The sequence below is a fragment of the Schistocerca piceifrons genome, chromosome 5, assembly GCF_021461385.2.
Source record: "Schistocerca piceifrons isolate TAMUIC-IGC-003096 chromosome 5, iqSchPice1.1, whole genome shotgun sequence".
Lineage (NCBI taxonomy): Eukaryota > Metazoa > Arthropoda > Insecta > Orthoptera > Acrididae > Schistocerca > Schistocerca piceifrons.
Window position 1 is genome coordinate 384,100,515 of NC_060142.1, and position 26,477 is coordinate 384,126,991.

Sequence of the window (26,477 nt, forward strand, 5' to 3'; positions counted from 1 at the left end):
AGAAGGTGGAGCGGTAGCGATATCGCAGCTGCGGACACGAACCCAATGACTCACCTATTCGATCCCATGACCAGACTAGCTGGACGGCCAGTATTTATAGACGCCAATGCGGGTTTGCTGTGATGATGCTGGCACAAATGTCATGTACGACGCGTGATGAAGTGTCAGTTCCTTCAGTAAGTGGCTGGGCACTGGCAGACGGCCGACGATGCCCAGTGGATGCTGTAGTGTAATGCTGCGCCAGCATATTGCAGCAAGTGGCATTTCTATGACATACATCCTTCTTGCCTAGGCTGGCGCAATTACACCTATCTCTTAGATTTCAAACTTCACAGAAGCTGTCCTGCGTTTTTCCAGATTCACATTTTATGTTGCATGTGCAGATGTTCAAATGGCTCTGAGCAGTGTGGGACTTAACTGCTAAAGTCATCATCCCCTAGAACTTAGAACTACTTAAACCTAACTAACCTAAGGACATCACACACATCCATGCCCGAGGCAGGATTCGAACCTGCGACCATAGCGGTCGCGCGGTTCCAGACTGTAGCGCCTAGAACCGCTCGGCAACGCTGGCCGGTCAGCTACGATATTTCACTATTATAAGTACGACATCCAGAGTGTACGCCATAGTCACCAGCTGCCGATAAGACACATTCCGAACTAGCCCTGTCTGGTGTGTTTTCGTAAATAAACACATCATAAGTGCAACCACAAACATTGTTTCCAGTAATATAGCTTGCCGCATAATCAGTTAGAAATTACAGAATATTATAGAATTGCCTTTTTCAGAGAATCCGATAGCGCTAGTAGTGATTTTGCGAGCGACATCAACTACGAGCGCTCTGCAATAAAATAGGTAGGAGGAAATCCTAGGCGACGACTCACTAAGATAATTCAAGGACGCATTGTCTTAATCTTTGTAAATTTCAGATGCTGTACGCCCCTTATGCCATCTTCTATGGACTCAGTAACTAAACTGAGACACTTCAGGAAGTTTAGTAAAGCGGGGACATCTTACAGACTATAATCCGTGAAATATACGATGTCATGCATAAACGGCTAAGCCACAGGCTTGGGGATTATTTGTGGAATGGATCTTTCAATCTGCAACAGTGTGTCTGCATAATTCACTTCAGAGTGAAAGACTCATTCTAGTTCTCTGGTACTTAACCTTAGGTGGATGCTTGATTTTGACCTCTGTATAGTCGTACAGTCGTTAGCAGTTTTTTACTTTAAAAAGTTAGCTTTCTACTATCCTCATGTTAACTTCAAAGAACAATAATAACAATGATTTTGCCCAGTCATTTGAATTCTGGTTTACAACGTTGTTCCCCGTTGACTGCGCAGACATGAAGGACTTCGGCCACCTGTCGAGCAAGACGGTGACGGAGGTGCTGATGCTAGAGATGAAGATGGCGCCCGCCGCCAAGACTTACCTGGTGTCCGGATACCCCAGGAGCATGCGTGACGTCGTCGAGTACACCGAGAAGGTAAGACCGCTGCTCGTGCCTTTACTGGCCATGTTTTTACCAGCCCAGGATGCTCGAGGGCTGTGTGCTTTCTTGTGGATAGTTCTGTAGAAACGTCTACACAAAGTTCAAGGCAACAGCTATACAGGGTGACGAAAAATTAGCGCACTCGCACTTCGTAGCGCTATTCCTCACATGCAACGCATATTTCAGGCTGTAAATGGACTTGAAAGATTGGCAATCTGGCAACACTGTAATCACGTGTACAGTAATTACTTCTGTCAGTATATAGCAATAGTGCTGTGTAGTTGGTGCAATGTAGAACGTTTTGGGTTAGCATGCAGGAAGTCGGGGATTCGATTCTCGGTCGAAGCTTATTTGTTTTTATTTGCTAAAAGTAGTCTGCGTAATACAGTATCTGGCATCTTAATCGTCATAAAGCGATTACAGAACATTTGGAGTTACATACTACGAACACAGAAACGGCAATACAGTCGTCTTCATTGGTCATCTTTAAAAAAAAAAAAAAAAACCTATCGCACGTCGTAGATGCGAATTGTTCCGCACCACTGCATCTATTAGCTTCCAAACCTGTTTCGTGTTACCCTCCCCCAATGTTCCCATCGATTAATACCAACTATGCTATGTTCACAGGTCCATTACTTTTCGTAAGTGCCTTACGTCACCAGCACGGCTAGCAGCGTGCATTGGAAATAATTTCGACGGGACCATCGGTGGAGTGTACACTCAAAACTGGTTTGAAATTTAGTAGATACAGTGGCGTGAAACAATTCGCGTCCGCGAGGTGCTAAAGGTTTCTTTAAAAGTTGACTAATGAAAAAGATTTCATTTCCATTTCTGTGTTCGTAGCACGTAACTGCAAATGTTTTGTGGAACACCCACTGCAATCACTGTATGTCGATTGAGACGCCAGGAAGCGTACCACGGAAACTACTGTTAGCAAATAAAAACAAATAAGCCTTGACCCAGAATCGAACCCTGACTTCTTGCATGCTAACCCAAAATGCTATCCACTGCACCAACTGCACAGCACTACTGCTATGTGCTGACAGGGGTAGTTACTGCATACGTGATTAAAATGTTGCCAGATTGCTATTCCTAAACATCCATTTACTGCCCGAAATATGCGCAGGACGAAAATTTTTGAGAGATATTTTCGTATTACTAGTACGTGAGGAAGCGCGCTGCGAAGTCCAAGTAAGCGAATTTTTCTTCGCCCTGTGTAGCAGGGAAAGAGTACAGACAGTGGGTGCTTCCGGAATCAAATGCATTGCTTTTTGCTTGTAATTTTACTGATGTTCACTAAATAAATCAACACTTTCGTATCCTAGTCGGAAATACGTGGAAACAAAGTTTGTGATCACTCGCACAGACATTGCTGATGCGGAAATCACTGGAGCAAATAGACAGTTCTGCGTGGCCGGTCACAACAGAGTTCACTTAGTCAAGTATTGGCCAGTAGCAAAGTCCAGGAACAGCGAAGGTACTCGTAAAGTATGAGGAGTCTGCCCAAAGAGTGGTCCGAATCGGGGAAATGTAAACAGATCAGGCAGAGGTGAGTATTATCTTGTGGCACTTAGAGAACGTTCTGGATTGAACGAGAGAGACAGAAGCGTCCGGCCGTGGTATTTACCAGTGGTATCGCATCAGAAGACATGAGCACCTCACATGATGGTACCATCCTCCACAGGACCATGCATCAACCCAGCCAGAGAATCTATGAACACCTGACTGCATCGATATTCGTTCTGGGCATTGTAAAGCGTACATGGAAAGTTCCGCATGTTTCTCCATAGGACTCAGCTACATAATTATATGTGTGGACTGCGGCCAGTAGCTCGAGCTCCTATAATTAATTTTTGTCTATATCAGTTCATAAGTAACTGTCAAGAGTTACCACAAAAGAAGAAAAGTGGGCAGTGTTGTGGAAAATTTTTTCTTGTGAATTGATGGTAGGGGACTGCCTCAGCACAATGCTTCCTACGATGGTAGACAATTGTCAGCATCACTTTACAATATGTCCCAGACAATGGCCTCCGCTAGGGCGCTTTCTGCTCAAGTGAATGTTGTTGCATTACCAAACCTTTTGAAGGATAATTAGTTGACACCATGACAGTCATAAGGGGCTTATCAACATTAGCGGGTCACACAATTCAACCAGACCATATCAAAGTCAGGAAGCTTGATTTTATTAGTGATGGTTATGAGGTCGTAGTTGTTAAACGCAGCGTTAAAATGTAGGCTCAACCACCTTTCACAATGCATATGCGTTAAAATTGATGCTTTTCGAAGGAGCAAGCCGTCCTTATCAGAAATACTCTATAAGAATCTTATAAAAGGGATGCATTTTTATTTTTGTCCCCTTTATGAATTTCTTGTAGAGTAATGATGGAAACATGCACCTTCAAAACGCGCCAGTTCAGGTGTTCTAGCATACTGAAAGGTGACTGAGCCTAAATTTTAATATTAGAGCTATGAAATTTTGTTCTTTTTGGGTATCATATTTTGTGTCACTGTGCCTGTGAATTAAAGGAATACTCAAGCAGTTAGAAAGTGACCCAAGCAGGTATTCTAACAGTATAGCTAAGGATAACGAAATCTAGGGTTATCACACGAGCCGGCCGGAGTGGCCGAGCGGTTCTAGGCGCTACAATCTGGAACCGTGTGGCCGCTACGGTCGCAGGTTCGAATCCTGCCTCGGGCATGGATGTGGGTGATGTACTTAGGGTAGTTTACGTTTAGGTTTAAGTAGTTCTAAGTTCTAGGGGACTGATGACCTCAGCAGTTAAGTCTCATAGTGCTCAGAGCCATTTGAATAAATTTTTTTATTACACGGATGTACCAGTTAAGATGTAATTAGAATATTGTGTTTGAAGATGAACTGGTTAGGTCAGAAAATTCCCCCTGTCAAGAATGCTGAAAGTATTTTTCGCCCTAAGATGGTGTCCGATTTTCATTAACGATACAGAGAAGTCGTAAACGAAGAAGTGAATGTGTTGTGATGGGTTGTCACAAATGAACTAGGTTCTACAGGTGATAAGAAACACAATTGTTGCATGCATAAAATGTAAGCACTGAAACACATTTACAATGAAAATGAACACTTATCTTTTGTTATGAACTTCTTCATTGCTGTGACTGTGAGTCAGAGCGTAGGCACATGTATATACATTGAGAGGATCACTCTAACACATGTGATGAAATAAATTGTCGTCGGTAATGCAATTCGAAGCACTGTTCTGTAGAAACTCTTGGAACGTAACCTGGCGTAGAACTGCCCTCTTTTCAAGACATGGCGCCGGCGGTGGCGCGGACTTCCGTGGGCGTGTCTTGCTATTTCCCTCTCATTGGTGTTACCAGCGATGCTCTGATACCAAGGAGCATGTTTGGTTTGTCGATATCTGGCACGAGTACTCGGGTGTAGACTGCACCACAGATTGCATCAAGGTTCTTAAAACAAACCAAATACTCTCAAGCCCTATTGTTTCGTCGCGAAAAAAAAACCCAGAAAGATAACGACGCCATTAGAATAGAAAAATTTCTCAGTTGCCGATGGGTGCATGGAAGAAATCTCTCTTGTCCTCGTTATTTTGTCAAACCACGGGAAGGCTTAAATTAAAACGGTCGGACGGGAGCTCCAATCAACTAGACAGCGACTCCAGAATCTTAGTTCTCCTCAACGCCACTTGGTTTTCGTTAGAACTATGTTAGATCATGTCGGTCAAACATTTTAAGCTCTTGGGTGGTAGGCAGTACATAATATCACATACAAATTTCGAATTCATGAGAAGGTATCAATGAATTCATTTATAGTGCAAGTATTACCTTTCTCTTTTGTTTCCTAAAGCCATCTTTTATCATCTTCTGTACTCAAATAGTTGTTTTCACGTTCCCGTGAGCCTGTATTTCACAGTAATAATTAAATATGGCAGTATGTGCTTGTTTGTCATTTATGTTAGACTAAAGATAAAATCCTTTGTCGCAATTTTGTGTATTGACTTCGCAGCACATTGATTTCTTCTGTAAGCTGAGATTACAGCGTGTAACTGTTTTTTTTTTTCTTTTTAATTATAAAGGGGCCCCCCTTCTCCACTCTCAGCTCACCCAAAGATCCTTCGTCGGCGAGCTTCAATGGTTTAGTTAAATTTAAACGTAAAGGTTGTGTCCCGACAAAGGGTGATTCATAATTTTCTGACGTTTACAGCAAAAAAGAAGGTAATCAAGAAATAAATGGCATGAAATGAAACTGTAAATCTTTCTCAGAGTCCACGTGCCGTGACGAGAATTCCTTTTTGAGAACTGAAACATTTATGGTGTATAGCTAGAACAAAAAGTGTAGTTCTTTATAATGAAAATTAATTTACGTGTATCTTGGCGTACTGCTCTTCTTAAAGCAAAATAACAGAACGAAGGACAAACACAATTGACAGCAGATGGTCGAATTGACAGCCCGTCTTAAGAGTTTAGAAGCCTGCGTCGTTACTTGGCTGTCAGATGGAAAAATGAAATATTCACTGGTCGTTGTACAAAAATAATAATCGTTATCGAAGCACTTTGTCGAAACCGTTCTTCTGTGGGTAATAAATTAATCATCTTCCAAATCAAAAGACCCTGACAGAAATATTAAATTAAAAAAATAAATAAATAAACTGGCAGCAGACATTCTCTCCGATAACCCGAGTAAATGTTCACCTCCAGAGATTACGTCCTGTTTGGGAATAAAATGTACCTCAAATAAAGGAAATTTAAATATAGATGGCTAACGAATGTTTTCAAATGTTCAAATGTGTGTGAAATCTTATGGGACTTAGCTGCTAAGGTCATCAGTCCCTAAGCTTACACACTACTTAACCTAAATTGCAAAACTAGGACACGCCCATTCTTTAACTGAGGATAGTCACTGGCCTTCTGTCTTGTGGAAAAATCTACGAGGCCAGAAATAGACAAACCCAGATGTGCAGCTCATCCTGTTGAGGATGTAAATAAGTATTTCGCCACGCCTTCATCTCTACTTGACCAAAACACAAGTACGAAAACCATCGAATCCTTTTCAGTGTCTGTTATCGGTACAAACGAAAAAATTTTTCTGCAGCTGGTAACACAGTCAGGAAGTCAGTTACGGGAATTCGTTCTACAACTGCAGGACACGACAATATTACAATACAAATGTTCAGTTTCCTCTTCGAGCCGTTACTGTATATTATAATGCATGTTTTTAACCACTCTTTGTCCTCCAGCTTGTTCCTAATGGCCTGAAAAAGGGACTCGACCCTAAAAAGGGATCTGCCAAAGAGCCTTCTGACTACAGGTCCATTTGTACTTTACCAACATTATTCAAGACTTTAGAGTACATATTTCGCAATCCGCTTACCGATTACTTAACAGCAAATAACCTTTCGGATGAATACCAATGTGGTTTCCGAAAAAATCGCAGCCTGACGATTTCTCTTATAAAAGTGACTGACGAACTGAAAGAAGCTATGGGCCAACAAGAGGCGCTTATTATGTGCATTATGGATTTCAGCAAAGGTTTCGATACTGTCGACTTGGATATTCTACTATACAATGGTATAGTAGAATACCATATAATAGTATATATTCCACTATACGATGATACCACTCATATCTTACATACAGTCAACAGTTCTTCGTAAGAATGTGGGGATAATTCTGGACCATCGTATAGAATGAACTGAACACACAACTGCAGTCTGTAAGAAGGTGTCAGCATCACTTTATTCACTGCAGAAGTATAAAAGAGTATTACCTCTCGAGCTTAAAAAGAAGCTCGTAGAGTCATTATTATACCTCATCCTTGATTATGGTATGATCTCATAAATAAGACAGCTGACATCGGCTCTAATTGGCGATGACTGCTTGTGTGCGATACATCTGTGACGTGCACTATTGAGACCGTATCACTCCTGCCTTCGAACATTTATCATAGCTACGTGCCGATAAACACAAAGATTATCACACCCTGTGTTTGTTGCATCGTCTTCTCAATCACTGCACTCCTTCCTATTCATCTTCAACCCATACGCTGCTATTACAGACATAGCATAAATATTCGTTGACAAACTAAAATCCTCTCTGTACCCATACACAACACTGTCAAGTTCTCTAAATCATTTCCTGTGTCCAGAACCCGACTATGGAACCATCTTCCTCAAAATATTAGAGAAATGAAAATAATTTCAAACTTCAAAACACGGCTAATGGCTCACCTTCTCTCACAACAGCTCTCTCTTCTTGCAGCTCGCCCTCATCAACCCTCCCTCTCCCATCACTTTTCCCTCTCCTTCTCTACAGAGTTCTCTATTGAAATTCTCTTCTTCCCTAGCAGCCACTGTCACTTTCATTTCAGTCCTTCCCTCTTTCATTTGCTCTTCCCTTCTTCTGATACCAAGTAAGACTTCAAAAGTAATGAACATCATTCTTAATGTCTCCATTATTTTATCATTGTTATTGTTATTATTATTATTGATAATTATTATTTTTAATAACAATTCAAATTATTATTATTGTGACTTATGTAATATTTTTCTGTGTTGTTCCCGGTCAGAGTTAAGACAGGGCCTGAAGGTCCTTATGTGGTCAGGCTAAATAAGCAATAATTAAATAACTAAGTAAATAAATAAAATCGTAGAGGCTTATCTAACTGCGACAACGGGCGAAAACATTCAGTCTTGCTTCTGTGAAGCGTCTGTGAGTGGACGATTCTGGAATATCTCGTTCCCTCCAGCCTTCTTGTGTTAATAAAAACTCATTTTTCTAATATTTTTTTTCCTAGCCAGTATTATCTGAAAGCCCATGTTCCGCGACATCTAATTAACGGAAGTCCATGTTCAGAGCATCTAATTAATACTAATCAAATATATATCTAACAGCTTTTGTCGATTTATATTTTACCTTTATTACAAGAATAACTCATGTAAAATTGCCCACTGCAGCATATCAGCCGCAAACATTGCCAAAGATACTATACTGTGAGCCTAATATAAGCTTATAAAAAAAGATGTGGTGTTCAGATATCTTGTTTTTTAACTTTCCTAACAAACATGCAACATTAAGCATACTTTTTTGGATAATTGTCAAACGGAGATAAGAGTGACATACGTATTTGCGAGACGTAGAAGCGTTTGGATACAGGGAAGCTTCGTCGTAGCTACATGACGCAAGTGAAATATTGATCCGCCACTATCCGGGAAAGTTGTCGTTGCTCATGATATTTCGAGGTGTATCTTCACTCATCCTGCTTTGTGTGCGTGTCTCGTGTTTGCCCTAGTCTTAAACTTGTATGATCGATATCTGCTCGTTGGGACACTTTCCGTTAGTCGATGGCGGCAGTTAGCAAGGATCCCAATGCTTCCGTTAGGCAGGTAGCGTTCACAAAAAACGCCGATGCCCGTAGCCATTAGCAAAATGCTTATAAATCAGCTGCTCATCACGGTAGATTTGTATCTAGGGTTACTAATTGAGAATAATGTATGTGTGCTGCTAAAAAAAAGCCAATTCACATTTTCCACCGCAGTCGGTGGTTAAGTGTTATCAGATAGAATTCCTTATTCCACAGCATTCAAGAAAACGTTATCTAAATTTGTGGTTGTCTTAGTTCAATGTTAACTGTATAAGAATGTACAAAGTATCAATTGTCACATAAATTTCGTAAATGAAAGAATTATAGTGCTAGTAACACAATGAACAAGAGGTTGCAACTAAACCTTTTGTCAAACAGCATGAAAAAAGAAAATTCAAATATCAGTAACTAGAGATATACTTTCCTTCAGGGAAAGATCAGCTTGTACAGAACGTTGGGAGCTTCAAGGTTATGAGACAATTTCGTAAAAACGTACACTTTATTTCTTTTGTCCGCAGCTCGTGGTCGTGCGGTAGCGTTCTCGCTTCCCACGCCCGGGTTCCCGGGTTCGATTCCCGGCGGGGTCGGAGATTTTCTCTGCCTCGTGATGACTGGGTGTAGTGTGATGTCCTTACGTTAGTTAGGTTTAAGTAGTTCTAAGTTCTAGGGGACTGATGACCATAGCTGTGAAGTCCCATAGTGCTCAGAGCCATTTTTAATTTCTTTTACAGTACACAAACAGTTCGAATGTAGTTAATGCAGGTATAGAATAAATTTCTTTATTTCCGTCTATGATCACAAAATGTTAGGTCCACAGACTATAGGTTTCGGGTAGCAATGTCCATCTTCAAACTACTGAAGCCGGTAGTCTAAGGCCGGCCGCGGTGGCCGTGCGGTTCTGGCGCTGCAGTCTGGAACCGCGGGACTGCTACGGTCGCAGGTTCGACTCCTGCCTCGGGCATGGGTGTGTGTGATGTGCTTAGGTTACTTAGGTTTAAGTAGTTCTAAGTTCTAGGGGACTTATGACCTAAGATGTTGAGTCCCATAGTGCTCAGAGCCGGTAGTCTAAGGATCTAACATTTTGTGGTAGGACCTAACATTTTGTGATCATACATGGAAATAAAGAAATTTATTCCACATTTTCTGGATCACTGTTCGATTCAAGACCATCTCGCAGCTTGTGAAAGTTAATGCAGGTAGTAACACACGTAGCAGTAAATAATTATATGACACAAACTGAGTGTAGTTAAAAGGAACAGACAGTCTCGGTGTTGTTACTGTACATGTTAGATGAGAAAAGGGAATGAATCGTTAGTAGCTAAATTCAGCTCCAGTATGTGATACAGCACTCGCCTATAAATGCTGCAAATGGAATCAGATGGATCTATTCCTATTACTAACAATGAGCTAATTCTCGGTTAACATTGACGTCAAGTCTTGCGTTTACATGAGTTTTTACGTTCATTAACAACATATAATTTATGTAATTTCAAGTATATATATATTTTTTTCTCTTAAAACACCTTGTCTAAGTTGTTCTCACACACTTCCTCAACATGCAATAGTTTAAAGGCTGATTCCCTCCGTCAGCTATTTCAAAATTATTAAGCAGTGGTCTAACTAATCTAAATAACTGTTTCAGTAAACAGAAACAAAACACACCATGTATTCTACGGAGAGACTAATATGGGGATAAGCTTAATTGAAATTTGCCAACCTAATTGTATCCATTTGGCAGATCCACCCCGTGCAAAATTTCGTACAAATACTTAGAAGATACGGCGTTTAACAGTTGCCAAAAAATGACTTCAGAACCGTTGTTTGGCGCCATACTACCACAAGTGAATTTTAAGTTAACTGTAGTTCTTCCTTTGGGCTCACATGAACAATTTAATTTGTGGGATGGTGGACACTATAAGTCCAACGACATTCGAATTTGACAACAGAAAGGGGATTACAAATAATCATGTTGTGTGTTTTAAGGTCTTATAACAGTTCTGATGTAGAATTGTTGAGGCCCTAGCGAGAGACACATCTAAATAATTTAGGGTACGTTTGAGCAACGATGTCAAAATCGTTTCCTATGGAAGAACGTGATATAATTTTATTTCGACAAGAAATTTGTTGGACACGGTATGGGGAGCCATCGGATATGACTTCAGGTCACGCCTGGTGGTGATTCAGGGAACACTGACGGCACAACAGAACGTCACGAGCACCCCGCGTCCTCATGTGTTACCTCTCATGCTGCACTATCGTGGTGCATTTTTCAATAGGAAAATGTTCATCCACACAAGGCACGTGTCTGTATGAACTATCTGCGTGATCTTGAGGTACCACTGTGACCTGCAAGATCCTCATACCTGTAGCCAAGAGAATATCTGTGGGACCAGCTAAGACGCTAAATGCGTCCTAGTGCCAGCATCCAGAACATCTAGGACCAGTTGCAACATTTTTGGAACACCTTGCCTCAGGAGAGTATAGAACGGCTTCGTGACACTCTTCCCAACTGAATCAGTGCATGTATCCACACCAAAAGGTGTGTGACTTCGTCCTGATAAATGGCCTCTTAATGCGAAATTCTTTGAAAATTTGAGTAGATTTTCTAATCACTGAAATAACATCACATACCTCTTAACCCCTGAACCTTCATATAGTATCCTCCTCCCCTTCTGGGTGCTTCAATTTTTTTGCCACGCATTGTTTTACTTGTGTTAGTTACCCTGGCAGAACTAGGCATCTCTCACACAAAGTCTCTGCATAACTCTAAATAAAAAAAACTTTGACTCAGCGCTAAATCTAAATCTGCTAATAGATTCAAAAGAAGCAGACGATGTAAATGAATGCGATTTTCTTTCTACGAGAAGCACAACACATTTTTGTATAATGGTTCCTGTGCAGAACGTTACTGCTTAATGTATAGACCACGATAAGTGAATGGCAAACCAAAGTGAGAAACTCGCTCCTGTTTCCTTTCCCTTAATCAACTGACTAGACTTGGCCACTGTTTCTATGTGTCGATATAGTATATCGATACGTGGAACTGTTTCAGTGTTTCGGAACGGCTATGGTTCACTGTTTCGAAACAGTGGTGTTTCATTCTGCCCCTGTCTCGGATAACCGGACCAGTTTCGATCTCGAGCCAGACACAGAAACTGTATAGTTGTTTCAAAATAAGGCTGTTTCAGTTCACCTGTGCTTGGAACGGACTAATTGTATCGAAACAGTGATGTTTCATTCCGCTCTGTGTCGGACGAGACAGGTACTGAAACACAACATACCACTTTGTGAAACACTTTCAAGTGTGTCGAAATCTTTTTGACAAGCAATGGCATGAAGCCTAAGATATCCGAAAATAGGGCTTCGTTTCTAGCTGACTGTCCTATTCCGAAATGGCGTAACATCTGCTTTATAAACACTAACCAAACAATGAAACAACGCATACTATTCACATTCAAAATAATAAATATGTGAAAATCATTCAGTTAAATTATGTGAAAATCATTCAGTTAAATTACACTTTTTTTATAACACACGCTTCTCTGTTCATGTACAGTAATCATATTAAGAAACGCAAGTAAGCCTACAACATTTTGAATAAAAAAAAAAGCGTAGAGTGACAGTTATTAGACATATACATAAATTTGATTTAGGTATAATTGCAAGCAATCTGTTTGACATATCACTGATAGTGTAATGGTGAACGGGAAGGGCTGGGAAGCATGGTGAATTTATAGTAACGGTTCGAAAAACCTTCAAAGCCAATTTTTTTTTGTTACATTTTGTTATTTACTCGAATTATTTGGCATTATTTGTGAGTCTATAGTAACTGTGCCTATTATCCACAATGATTCCCTTTGTGTGCATGGAAATCAGCAGGATGAGTATATTACCCATACTAACGGAATGTGGGAATCCCAGTAGCATATCCGTTGTTTCTGCTGTTTGCTCCCACCTCCAGTTCCGTTCGTGGTGGTTCTTCTGTCTTCAGCTATGGCTGTCCTCAGCCAACTGAAAAGTATGAAAGTCACACGACACGAAAGCAGCGCATTTGCTGCATGAAATACGAAACTGCCAAGACGCCTAAGTTATAGTTTCATATTTTCTGCGATATGATTAGCGCTCTCGCACCTTATTTGTGTTTATATGGACATACTTATAGAGTAGACATTCAAGATGATAAAATGTGTAGGTTTATTAATTACAAAACACAAACTGTTTCACTGTTTCGAAACAGCGTATCGAAACATTACATTGTACTGTTTCATTTGTTTCGAAACAGTTAAATGTTTCAGTTTGCCCATCTCTACAACTGACCAACGCTACTCCGTGAGGTTGGCCGAGGCAGTGATTTCTCGGAAGGATGGTCGGTTTCCTGGCGACTCCAGTAAACAGCTGTCGAACTAAGCGGCGCCGAGTGAATGGGCCGCAGGCCTGCATTATTCAGCGGCTTCCGGCCGCGCGAACCTCCCACTGCGCCACCTCCACCACTCACTCCCCACCCCTACCCCACGGGCCCAGAAGAATTGCAGCCAGTCGGTGGAGAGGAAACCAGGGCATTGCACAGGGGAAGCAATTTACATCTTTTTTCTGCACCATAACCCAATACACTATGAGCTTTATTTCTGTTAATCAGCATCGCTGTTTTACGTATAATGTGTTAAAGTACAGGGCACTTCTTAAAGATTCACCAATTTCACAAGACTTTGTCTTCTACATAAATAAAGAAACTTGTTGTTCATTTCAGCTTATGGCTCGAAACTAAATGTTTATTTTGGGACCCAGTTATAAGTTTCCCGTTCATATGGGTGGGGATCTTCGTGGTACGCTCACCCGCTCCGTCATTACGTGGGGTCGAGATGGACATAACACGATAGCAAAAGGCGTTGTGCTCTCCATTTATGCAAGTGAAAATCAAATGCAGCTGAGCGACAAGATTTTCGTTTCGTCGAATGTGCGGCACTGTACTTCCTAAAGCTCAAAACACTCGACTATTGCAGGAGAAGTTTCAAGACCCTAACTGTTTATGTCTAGGGAAACCAGTGCTCATCCAATACATAGAAGGCATTCAACGTAATTTTACACTTAGACTACAAAAGCCTATGCTTCGGGCCATTGGAGAGTTAGCAGTTCCTCAGCTGTCTGTTTCGCGTTTTTTGTGGCCACGTTTGTATTTCAAACCATACAAGATTCATTTTAGGTTAGGCTTTACCGTGACTGTTATTACTATTAAATGAAACCACAAGTTTACTGTTACCAGTCACCATTTTATTTATTTCCACGACGCGTTTCAAAGGTTTAAACCTCCATCATCGGGTGGATTTACATTCGTTAGTATGACATTTGTGTGTGTGTTGTGTTACGATTTTTTGGAGGAACTTGTGGCACTGTCTAGTGGAGAAACAAGATACTATTTCAGAACATGGTTTTGGGTTTCTTCTGACAAAACTTCAACTGATATCTAACGGTAAACATAGAATAAGTAAAACAGAATAAGTAAAATAGAATAAAATATACAAACACCAAATAAAACAACCTGAATCTATCTTAAATGACAAAAGTGACAATAGTATCATCTCTGTTTTCAGCAACTGCCTACATCATTAAAATACACACACACACACACACACACACACACACACACACAAAAACACACAAACAAACACCCTTAATATTTACCATAAATATTGACAGCCGCCAAGAGTACAAGAGATTGACTTCATTTACAGATAATTCATCACACAAACAGCTTGTACCCCTTGTGAGCTTGAAACTATATGTACATCAACTACTGGCAGAAATTGTATATCTATCTGCATATTTTAAAGCATTAACCAATGTATTAGCCCAACCTTCAGTCAGCTAATATATGTAGCATGTAATTGTAAGACCCTTTGCCATGTAAATTTTGCTCTCATACAATCACTCTTTCCACCCTCTCTCTCTCTCTCTCTCTCTCTCTCTCTCTCTCTCACACACACACACACACACACACACACACACACACTTCCTCTCCCTCTTTCTCTGCTTCTGCCTCGAACCTGCCACGTCTGTCTATTAATCCCAGTCGAATATTGTCATTTATGTATAATTCTACTGCTGTAGCCAATATGATTATTGTACTCAAAGTCTGTAACATTTCACTTGACTGTCATCAACAAGTATGAAGTTTAAGCCATTTTAACATTTCATCTGATTGTATAAACGAGTATGAAGTTTAAGCTGTTTTAACTTGTCAAAATCGGATTTATGTGCCACCTGAAATACACACATATGTATTAGACACCTCAAACCCCTCCAAACCCTTTAAATAACTATTCTGTAATAATGTTGTTACAATGTATATTCTTTGTACTTTGCGATTATGTCTTCTCTTCTGCTATACGAACCTTGCGCCCAACAGATTCCAGACGCCAAATTTGTTTACAAATATGACAGTATATATGTGATGTGTTACGACAGCGAAAGGAACCTGTGACCACTGGAGGTACTCCATTTTACTTATTCTATGTTTAGCGTTAGATTTCAGTTTAATTTTTGTCAGAAGAAATAGTGTCTTGTTTCTCCTCTAGACAGTGCCACAAGTTCCTCCAAAAAATCGTAACACAACACACACACAAATGTCATACTAACTAACGTAAATCCACCCGATGATGGAGGTTTAAACCTTTGAAACGCGTCGTGGAAATAAATAAAACGGTGACTGGTAACAGTAAACTTGTGGTTTCATTTAATACAAGATTCAGTTACTACACGCCGTTGATAACGGTTATGAAGAACAACGTGTAGAGTTTTGTGTACGCGTTCTGGACGTGGAAATGGTAGGCAATTTCCTTTCACATCTATTGCTCAGCAATAAGTCTGCTTTCCATTTAAATGAAAAATCGTGAGAATATGGGAAACACAGCGACCGCATGCAATAGCCGAGCACGGAGAGTCTCTCCTAAGCCTCAGGTGTCTAGTGCCGTTTCTGGACGGAAGATTTTTGGTATATACACTCCTGGAAATGGAAAAAGGAACACATTGACACCGGTGTGTCAGACCCACCATACTTGCTCCGGACACTGCGAGAGGGCTGTACAAGCAATGATCACACGCACGGCACAGCGGACACACCAGGAACCGCGGTGTTGGCCGTCGAATGGCGCTAGCTGCGCAGCATTTGTGCACCGCCGCCGTCAGTGTCAGCCAGTTTGCCGTGGCATACGGAGCTCCATCGCAGTCTTTAACACTGGTAGCATGCCGCGACAGCGTGGACGTGAACCGTATGTGCAGTTGACGGACTTTGAGCGAGGGCGTATAGTGGGCATGCGGGAGGCCGGGTGGACGTACCGCCGAATTGCTCAACACGTGGGGCGTGAGGTCTCCACGGTACATCGATGTTGTCGCCAGTGGTCGGCGGAAGGTGCACGTGCCCGTCGACCTGGGACCGGACCGCAGCGACGCACGGATGCACGCCAAGACCGTAGGATCCTACGCAGTGCCGTAGGGGACCGCACCGCCACTTCCCAGCAAATTAGGGACACTGTTGCTCCTGGGGTATCGGCGAGGACCATTCGCAACCGTCTCCATGAAGCTGGGCTACGGTCCCGCACACCGTTAGGCCGTCTTCCGCTCACGCCCCAACATCGTGCAGCCCGCCTCCAGTGGTGTCGCGACAGGCGTGAATGGAGGGACGAATGGAGACGTGTCGTCTTCAGCGATGAGAGTCGCTTCTGCCTTGATGCCAATGATGGTCGTATGCGTGTTTGGCGCCGTGCAGGTGAGCGCCACAATCAGGACTGCATAGGAACGAGGCACACAGGGCCAACACCCGGCATCATGGTGTGGGGAGCGATCTCTACACTGGCCGTACACCACTGGTGATCGTCGAGGGGACACTGAATAGTGCACGGTACATCCAAACCGTCATCGAACCCATCGTTCTACCATTCCTAGACCGGCAAGGGAACTTGCTGTTCCAACAGGAAAATGCACGTCCGCATGTATCCCGTGCCACCCAACGTGCTCTAGAAGGTGTAAGTCAACTACCCTGGCCAGCAAGATCTCCGGATCTGTCCCCCATTGAGCATGTTTGGGACTGGATGAAGCGTCGTCTCACGCGGTCTGCACGTCCAGCACGAACGCTGGTCCAACTGAGGCGCCAGGTGGAAATGGCATGGCAAGCCGTTCCACAGGACTACATCCAGCATCTCTACGATCGTCTCCATGGGAGAATAGCAGCCTGCATTGCTGCGAAAGGTGGATATACACTGTACTAGTGCCGACATTGTGCATGCTCTGTTGCCTGTGTCTATGTGCCTGTGGTTCTGTCAGTGTGATCATGTGATGTATCTGACCCCAGGAATGTGTCAATAAAGTTTCCCCTTCCTGGGAGAATGAATTCACGGTGTTCTTATTTCAATTTCCAGGAGTGCATGTTCTGTTTTGCGGAAAGGAATCACCTACTTAGATAAGTTGGCGTTCTGGCTCTTTCTACGATTGTGAGAACATTCCGGAAATCTTATTTCTCAACAGGAGGGAGCACCACCGCAGTGGCACTTGCATGTAAGAGCATTCTTTAACACTGAGCTGCCACGAAGTTAAGTATATCGCGCTGCACCACTGGCTTCCAAGAGCATCTGATCTCACGGTACGTGATTTTCTTTTTCTGTGGGGCTTTGTGAAAGACTCCACCTGCGTGCCTTCCTTTTTGTTGAACTACGATGCCCCATAACAGGGACGAGTTGGGCGCGACACATCGCGTCTAGACGTTTTTAAGCTGGAGGGTACTCTGAACATTTGTGAAGCATAGATAAAAACTTCGATGCTAAACGAAAACAGTACACCAACGCTGCAGGTGAATGCACGAAACTATGGTTCTTTTGAAAATAAAAATTTCTTAGCCCTATACACAAATTAAAATTCACCTCAAATTTTTGCTTTCTTTCAGATCTTTTGAAATCGGATGTATATTTTCGAAACACCCAGTACTTACCAAATTTAGCCCGCCCGGTTAGCTGTGCGGTCTCAGGCACGGCTTTCCGGACTGGGGAGGAGCGCCTGGTCCCCGGCAAGAATCCGTCCGGCGGACTTGTGTCGAGGTCCGGTGAGCCGGCCAGTATGGGGGTGGTTTTTAAGGCGCTTTTCCATCTGCCTCGGCGAATGCGGGCTGGTTCCCCTGACGCCGCCTCAGCTGCACTATGTCCGTGGTTGCTGCGCAAACGCGTTCTCCACGTACGCGTACACCACCATTACTCTACCACGCAAACATAGGGTTTACACTCGTTTGGTGTGAGACGTTCCCTGGGTGGGTCCACCGGGGGCCGAACCGTACAATAATCCTGAAAGAGTGCTTCGGGGCGGCGGAGGGGTGAAGTGGACTGCGGTAGTCGTCATGGGGTTGTGGTCCACTGCGGCTGCAGCGGAGACGGACTCTCTCTCTCGTTTCTAGGCCCGCGATTAACATACAATACAATATAGTACAATACCTATCAAATTTGGCAGCGACATATTTATTGCCGTCTACGTGGGTCTACTCGCAACAGCTTTGGGTGAAATACGGCTGCACATTGCAAACAGCAGTGAAAGCAGACATATTCTTGAAAAAGAGCTGGTGCAAATTTGACTAAGGTCTTTATGTCCGTCGTACATCCGACGGAGGACACACTGTACATTTGAGAAAGATAAATGAAAACACTGATTCTAAATGTGATTGTAAAAAGGGCCTCCAGGTTTTAAGCGTAGTCATATAAAAAATACGTAAAATAGAATTATTCTTATGAGAAATACTCCAGGTTTACTTTTTCTTTCATGTAGAACATGGCGCCTTGTGAAAGCAGATGATTCTTTTTGAAATGCTCTATATTTTACTTCTACCTACAAAATAGACAACCTATTTAAAGTGAAGGGCTATTCTGGAGGTTATTTTTTGGGAATTGACAGACATTGCGCTAGCGGTAGCAAAGAACAAATAAATATTAGAAAATTGTTGACGTGGACATCAGAAAGACTAGTGAATGAAGAGAGTCTTCTAAACGCGAGCACGGTAGTGCAGCCGCTCCTGCACCGTTCCGTGCCGAACGACACGTGGCCCTTGCCCCGCGCCGTAACGTGCGACGTCACTGCTATTCAGGGATCGCCCTTTGCGCGGCGGCTCACGTACCTCGCAGCCTCGTTACAGGGTTGACGTTTCACCCACATAACGATGAATGCTGGTGTAGCCTCATGTCTTGTTATCGTACGTCACGTTGTAAGCTATAACAACGACTAACATCTATACACTAGTCATGTATTTTAGATTAACGACGACGTCCGTTAACAGGTAACTCTACAGCGTAAACATATAACAAACTAATATAACAAAAATGAATGAAATTGCTGTGTTGAGTTAGTAATAATCACCGCCATTGTGTCTGCATTCTGTCTTTGGAAACTTTCTCGCTTTCTCATTGATCCGTCCACTTTACTTTTTCTTCTTCGAACTGCTTCTTCGATAGTGACGTTTCGACTCATCTGCTGGGATCTTCTTCAGGACTCTGCTGGTGGATCCAGTTGGATAACCACTCGAGTTTAAAGAGGGAGAGCATGTAACACGCCCGGAAGTACAAATGGGTGTGGTACTTTATACTGACTTCTCGTTTCGTGACCGTTGCTTTTCTTGTCCGTGCGCCCTATCCACACCACGTACCTGGTAATCCCGCGGCGGTTGTACTGTTCTGCTCCACACTACTGCTGGCTGTTGGCTTGCCTGAAATTATCTATCGAAAAAAATGCAAGAGGATTTAGGGGAGCCACTCAACGTTTAAACACAAGACTGTCCTATGTCTGGTATGAACCACTATATTCTGAGACGATATGGAAACCACAGGTTGGACTGTTTACACTCTAAATCGTAAATTTTTATCCGAATTAACAATCTTGATGATTAATAGTCCAAAAATATAATTCAGACGAGCGTACGCGTAACCGACACGACGCGGGTGATTGTTGATGATGCGGAAGCCGAATGATCGAACGAAAGTTCTTACGCTCGTCACACGTACAGATATATGGTAATAGTCCTCCTAGACACTAGTAATGATATAACACTGTTCGTAAAGTTAATTTTTCAGTTCTCAGTTCCCCCTAGTACGAGCGTGCGCGTAACCGTCGCTGCGCGGCAGATTGTTGATAATGCGGAAACGCGATGATCGAACGCTCGCAACAAGACACTGGCACTTGTTAATACTCTTTTGTGGTAACTAATTTTTGCTGATTCACATTAGTTCATTCTGGGAGACCGAACACGGCGCGGATGATCGATGCTGTGCGACACGCAACGAGAGGATACATAAATTCGTTATTGACGACACTGCTCATTTTTAATTACTTCTTGACGCACTTTCCTCTGAATCCCTTCCATATTTCATCATTTTACTGTAATAGCACTTGTAGCAACACTTCAACCTGAATACTAACAAAGCCTCTCACATGCAGAGCTACACACACTACACACGTAACACTACCGTGTCCCGCGCTCGACTCTCTACAGACGCGGCTGCCCGCAAAGATACTCCACAACTAAGCCAGCGATATGACAATACGTTTACAAGCAGTGCAAGCCTGTAGACTTGTAGGTGCAGATTTTTTCTTTTTTTTGTGGCAGTGTACTATTACACAGCGTTACCAGTTCAGATTCGGTCCAACTGTCTCGGTGGGCAGGTGAGAGGAAACTCAAAGCAACGGCTGAATAACAGCCGAGCATAGCACTTTGAAGGTGTGGCGGTGGAACTTAAAGTTCCGTGCTTCCCTCCGACCGTGGAAGTACAGAGGAGGGGGGTTATAATGTGCCAACTCATGGTGAAGGGAAAAAAGCGGCTGGACGAGAATAGGCTACTGCTAATGAGTGTACGAAACTGACAGAAAAACGTGGTCGTATTGGGCCTCTCGTCAGTCATAGCCCGAATCCGAGTCCTCCAGGATGGTGAGCGGAACGGGGTATCAGTGCCAGCGCCGTGGAACGGTGGCGCCGATTGTGAAATCTTCTCGGGATTCCATCTGGGTAGCTGCGTCGAAAATCCGCGACGTTTTGATGAAGATCGCCAGAAGATTATGACAATGATACTCATCAAACGTCGCGGATTTTCGACGCAGCTACCCGGATAGAAGCCCGAGAAGATTTCATCAGCAGTATACACCGTCAAAGACTACATTCACATGTGATACCGATGGTTTGTAGTGCAGCGACCGTCTCACGGAGGGCGTCCACTTTACTGTATAGTTGGCGAGCCTAACGGCGAATGGTCGTCTTGAGAAGGGCCGTATTTGTCTCCTCATGCAGAGTGACAATGCTGGTGAGTGGAGGGGCGTGAAGACTCCATCTGAGAACTTTATTCTGTAGGCGCTGGAACGTCAGCATCCGACACTTAACTAATCGTGGCCCACGCAGAGTAACCATATGTTATTGGGGGTAGGACAACGGAGTGATACAGCCGGAGCTTGGTATCTAAATTCAGCTCTCGACTGGAGAAGAGCAGGTACAAGGCCTTTGTCAACTTTAACCCTTTGTGGGTGCTGTATTCTGCGTGGCGGTGAAAGAAAAGTTTCTTATCCAGGTGTCGACTGTCCTTTGTTCAGTTACGTATGGAAAGAACCTAAAGAAATAGCGAGCTCGTGCACAGTCGGTAGCCGTGTGACTAGCCTGCCGAAAAGCTTGAAGTTTAAGTTCAATAAGTAATGCAACACGTTTCTTTCTCAGCCAATTTCAGTTGACAAACTGCAGAATTTGTTGTGGGACATCGTTAAATATTCCTGCTTCGGTCCCTCTAGTTTCATAAAGTTCCGTCAGGTGGCGGCGCTATACTTAGCCTTCAAAATGGCGTCCGTAACGGAGGTTCATGCCAAGCCGAGAGCTGTCATCGAGCTTCTGTTGGCGGAAAACCAGAGCGTCGCTGACATTCACAGGTGCATGCAGAATGTCTACGAAGACCTCACAGTGAACTAAAGCACGATGAGTCGTTGGGCGAGGCGTCTGTCATCGTCGCAACAGGGTCGCTAAGACACGTCCATCTCCTGCGTGCCGGTCAGCATCACTCAGCTGGGACTCATGCTACACTATTCTCAGGAAATCGAAGAAAAGTCTTCAGCGTGTTCGTCGCGACAAAAATGCGAACGGACTTGTCCTACTCCATGACAACGCAAGTCATCACACAAGTCTGCGCATCTGAGACGAGCTCTCCAAATTTTTTGGATTACTCTTCCCCATCCACCATAAAGCCAGACTCTCGCACTTTCCGACTTCCATCTCCTTGGCGCAATGAAGGATGCACTCCACGAGAAGCGATACGTGGGTGATGGGAAGATTATTGATGCAGCAAGATGTTGGCTCCGACGTCGACCACTAGAAGTAGTACCATGCAGGCATACAGGGCCACCCAGTAAGACGGCGCAAAGTTGTCGCATTGAACGGAGATTATATTGAAAAATAGGATTTCGTAGCCATAAGAGTGGAGAATGATAGTCTATTGGAATCCTGAAAAAAAAAACCAGCCTGCTTTCAGGAAAAAATTTGTTGCATTACTTATTGCACGCACCTCGTATTAACCCTTGAGCTTAATGTACCCCCCCCCCCTCGCACCTGCCCCCTGCCCCTCCACCCCTTCTCCCCGCAGCACAAGCTCTTAAGGAGTGCTCCGTATGCGTGATTCTAATACTCTCAGCAACTAGATATTTTCATATTTCTTTCCTTTTCACGTTAAACAATGATTAACGAGCTAGATATTAGTTCGGTTCAGTGGCATACTATTTTAAATGAGTATTTACTGTGTAGAAATTAAGGACCAGTTTTGGATTCTGGCCTTAAAATAGCTTCATTTGAATGAAATAACATTTCGCTTCGTCCTTTTAACATTGTAATCAAGAAGCAGCTAAATTTGTAACGTTAGTAGCTGGAGTATTCTGATTATTTAGGTTGTGTTGTAACCGGACGTAAGTAACTGTCGTAACTTGTTCAATAATTAATTTTTATCACCTATAGTTACACATATTTTAATGCAGATTTGTTCATGACGAAGCGATCAGCCTACGTCTCCATAGCTTCGTCACAAAAAAAAAGTGCAGACCTAGACAGACCACTGGAGGAGCGTAATTTAAATTCCCGTCCAAACATACACACTTATTTCTCTAAATGTTACCGGCATAAACGATGTCTTTAGAAAGCCTAAAACTGTGTCAAGTAAAGTACAGTAACAGTAAGGTTGTTTTCACCAGTAGCACAACGTGTTTTAGTGATGTATTCCCAATTTCGAATGAACCGATGTGTTTGTTTACATAGGTATTGCAGTTAATATCTGAGTGTGCGCTGTTGTGCCTCTGTTTCTGTGCAGTCATCGTTTTATGGTCTTCAGGCATTGTGCCTCCTTCGATACTCAGAAATTCGTTATTTTGTTGTGATTTCCCCAAATTCCTCGATGTGGATGCTGGGACGCTGTTTGATTCGTCTCTAATGACCTCGGAAATACGCTGCCAGCAGGAAAGAGAGGATTATCGCATATACAGACAGGAAATGCAGTAACTTTGTGTTCCACCTGCACTGTGTATTTATGTTGCATACTGGAACAGTAGCATCTGCTGTATAATGTAATAATTCTACTTTCAACTGTTCTTTCCTGCTTATGATGAATGTATCACATTATCTTTATGGTAATTGGAATATATTAATTTTCCGTACGCCATTACAAGAAGTTTGTCAACATTACCATTTTTGTTTCATATACGTACCAAGAACGGTGCATAATCGTGGATTCTAAATAAATTAGATTGATCTTTTACCGAGGCGTTGCGGAGCTATTTGTTGTTGTTGAATTTCTAGTAGAAGATTTTGCACTGCCGTTACGATTACGTTTAGGACTTTTCATAATTATTCCGCCGGTATTAATTTCAAAGTCATATCCAGATAAACCCTTACCAGGAAGCCTACCAATTTCTTGAGTCATTTTAAGTCAACGTTAGCGACTTACATGTAGTTCAGCAATAGTATTTTTCTCGTCGAATTTATATTCGATAGGAAACTGATCCACGTCAATTTCATTTAGTGTAGTAACTACAATACGCGCTGCTTCACTGACGTCTGTTAGTTGTAGCTGGGGGCTTTCATCTTCAGCGGTATCCTTCCACGTTGTAACAGATCGTAACAGCAGCAGATGATGCTTTGTTCTTCAACAATCGGTTAGCTTTCGAGGTTCTTCCCCTCGTTTACTAACTGTGCCGTTCACAGACGACATTCGCACTACGTGGCGGAAGCATGACTGTGTTATGATCGTAAACCTGCATCAACATTAAGCAAGACGCGAAAAAAATAAAAAAAATAGCAACATATTTCGTAGCTATACGGTTACAGAGAGCATCGATTATCTGAACAGCGACCACCTGAAACATTAGCTGATGTTCCGCTGTGCTGGTCAGATCGTACTGTTGTGCCGTTTGCAATAGCAGCTAAACGATAACATGTCGTTCTTAATGTTTTCCATAAACCTAAAATAATAGACCAAGTGAAGACATGTGTTATATGGTCCGGATTAGCTCCGAAATATTGAGTGGGAAATGCAAAAATATCGGGCGTTAACACTTCAGAGTGCCAACACCGAGGACAGAGTAATATTACGGGTATGGCAATCTAAGTGTTAAAAAGAACAGTGCAGCCATTACAAACTATGTGAGTGTACTTCACCGTGAAGATGGAAGCTCGCACAGAAAAACGATAAAAATGGCAGAAAACCACGAAGTAGATACTGAGCAAGGCTCCTTCCTGCAGATGAATTGTTGCGCCTGAAGAGCAACCAGTCAACCGATTTCTGTCCGAATTTACTGAGCCGATTAACGAATCTTATGCATTTGGAACATGTGATCAGAAAAATATCCAAGACTGGCTCGAAAACTATGTTGATAATCCTGGCTATCAAGTACTGATGGACGATGTAATAACTGCAAGTGTCAGGAGCTACCAAGATCTTTGTGACGATGAAGAGGAACGTAGCGACGACAACCGTGCTGAAAAATGGACCATCCAGTGAGAAAGTTTTTGACTACCTTGAGGCGGTCATGATGTGGTAAGAACAAGAAAAATGTGGTGGTGCCAATTACTGTCTGGAATAAAAACGAGTCTCAACTCTGAAGGGAAAAGAGAAATTTTGCCTTATTTTCCTACTTTAATGGTCTTTTTAAACTTTTCAGTCTAGGCTATATAGTCAGCCCTCCGTATTGTTTGTAAGAGTTATATTACAAAAAATAGATTAATGGTAGTGTGTTTATTCAGCGTTTCTTTGTTTCATCTTCATATTACCTCCAGCGCAATATTTTTCCTTAAATTGTCTATTACCGCTCCAAAAAATCAGCTATCCAAACATCTTCCCGTTTCCAGTTATTTCAGATAATCGACGGTCCACTGTAAATAAAAAAACTGCCAGTAAAACAGATGAACGACAGTACCATTAATTGAAAAAAATGGAAGCCTTCTAAGAAGCTTCACACTCGACACAATGTACAAAGATAGCGGACGAACAAACACAAAGAGTTTTCGATAGGACCTTGCCATGGGAATATGGAGAGCGTTTCTTCTTTTTCACAACGCAAGGTCAATAAAATAAAGTCATGTTTGCACTATCGCGTTAAACATGGCAAATTTCTGCACAAAAATTTCTGCACATATGCGGAAGTAATTTCCTATAAGCCATTCACGACAATGCGTAACTGAACTGCTGGATAATTAATAATCGAGTACAATATATTCTCTCCGTTTGTGATGCAATTAGCAGGGATAGCAACTGTTGATCAAGACAGAAACTTCTTAGCGTGGTTTTACACTCTGCATAAAAATATCTTCTTCCGTATTCATGAAATCTGCTTTGGGAGCAGAAAATATGCCTTAGCGTGAGGGCGAGACTTGCCAAGACAGGGATGTTTATCTGCAAGTGTTTCGTGCCGAGAGCGGATTTTGTTTTGGTTACATGCTATATTTTTTATCTTTGCCGCAGCGCTGCCCTATCTGCAAGACATTCGATAGTCCATGCAGCGCAGTAGGGCATGATAAATAAACGAAAAAGTACGCATACAATATTCGTTAGTCTCTTTGCTGAAATACTGCAAGACATAGCCGAATCTATAAAGAATAAATACCTTCGGATTGTTAGAAACTATAAGTTCGTTTCACTGAAATAACGAATAACATTTTCAGTTAAGTTACACGTTAAAAAAATTCGTGTTTCGTCTGATTTTTCGGAAGCCTCTTTGTGTTTAAGACTGTAGTTCACTGTCATACGGTCTCACAACGTTGCATTTATTATCTTATACTGTTCGTTCCTCAGACAAATAGTGTGGAGGTTCTTGACAATATACATTACTGGCCATTAAAATTGCTACAGCACGAAGATGAAGTGCTACAGACGCGAAATTTAACCGACAGGAAGAAGATGCTGTGATATGCAAATGATTTCAGAGCATTCAAACAAGGTTGGCGCCGGTGGCGACACCTACAACGTGCTGACATGAGGACAGTTTCCATCCGATTTCTCATACACAAACAGCATTCCCCGGCGTTGCCTGCTGAAAAGTTGTTGTGAGGCCTCGTGTGAGAAGCAGAAATGGTACCATCACGTTTCCGACTTTGATAA

The 26,477-nt window shown here is 42.5% G+C and overlaps 1 protein-coding gene across 1 annotated transcript in view; it reads left to right on the forward strand.

Annotated features, from left to right (window-relative positions):
* Nucleotides 1-26,477, forward strand: part of LOC124799005 (adenylate kinase isoenzyme 5) — a 466,936-nt gene that overhangs the window by 256,745 nt on the left and 183,714 nt on the right. Inside the window, exon 4 of the mRNA XM_047262541.1 lies at nucleotides 1,348-1,490. Coding sequence (XP_047118497.1) covers nucleotides 1,348-1,490 — 143 coding nt within the window. The remainder of the gene's footprint in view (nucleotides 1-1,347; nucleotides 1,491-26,477) is intronic.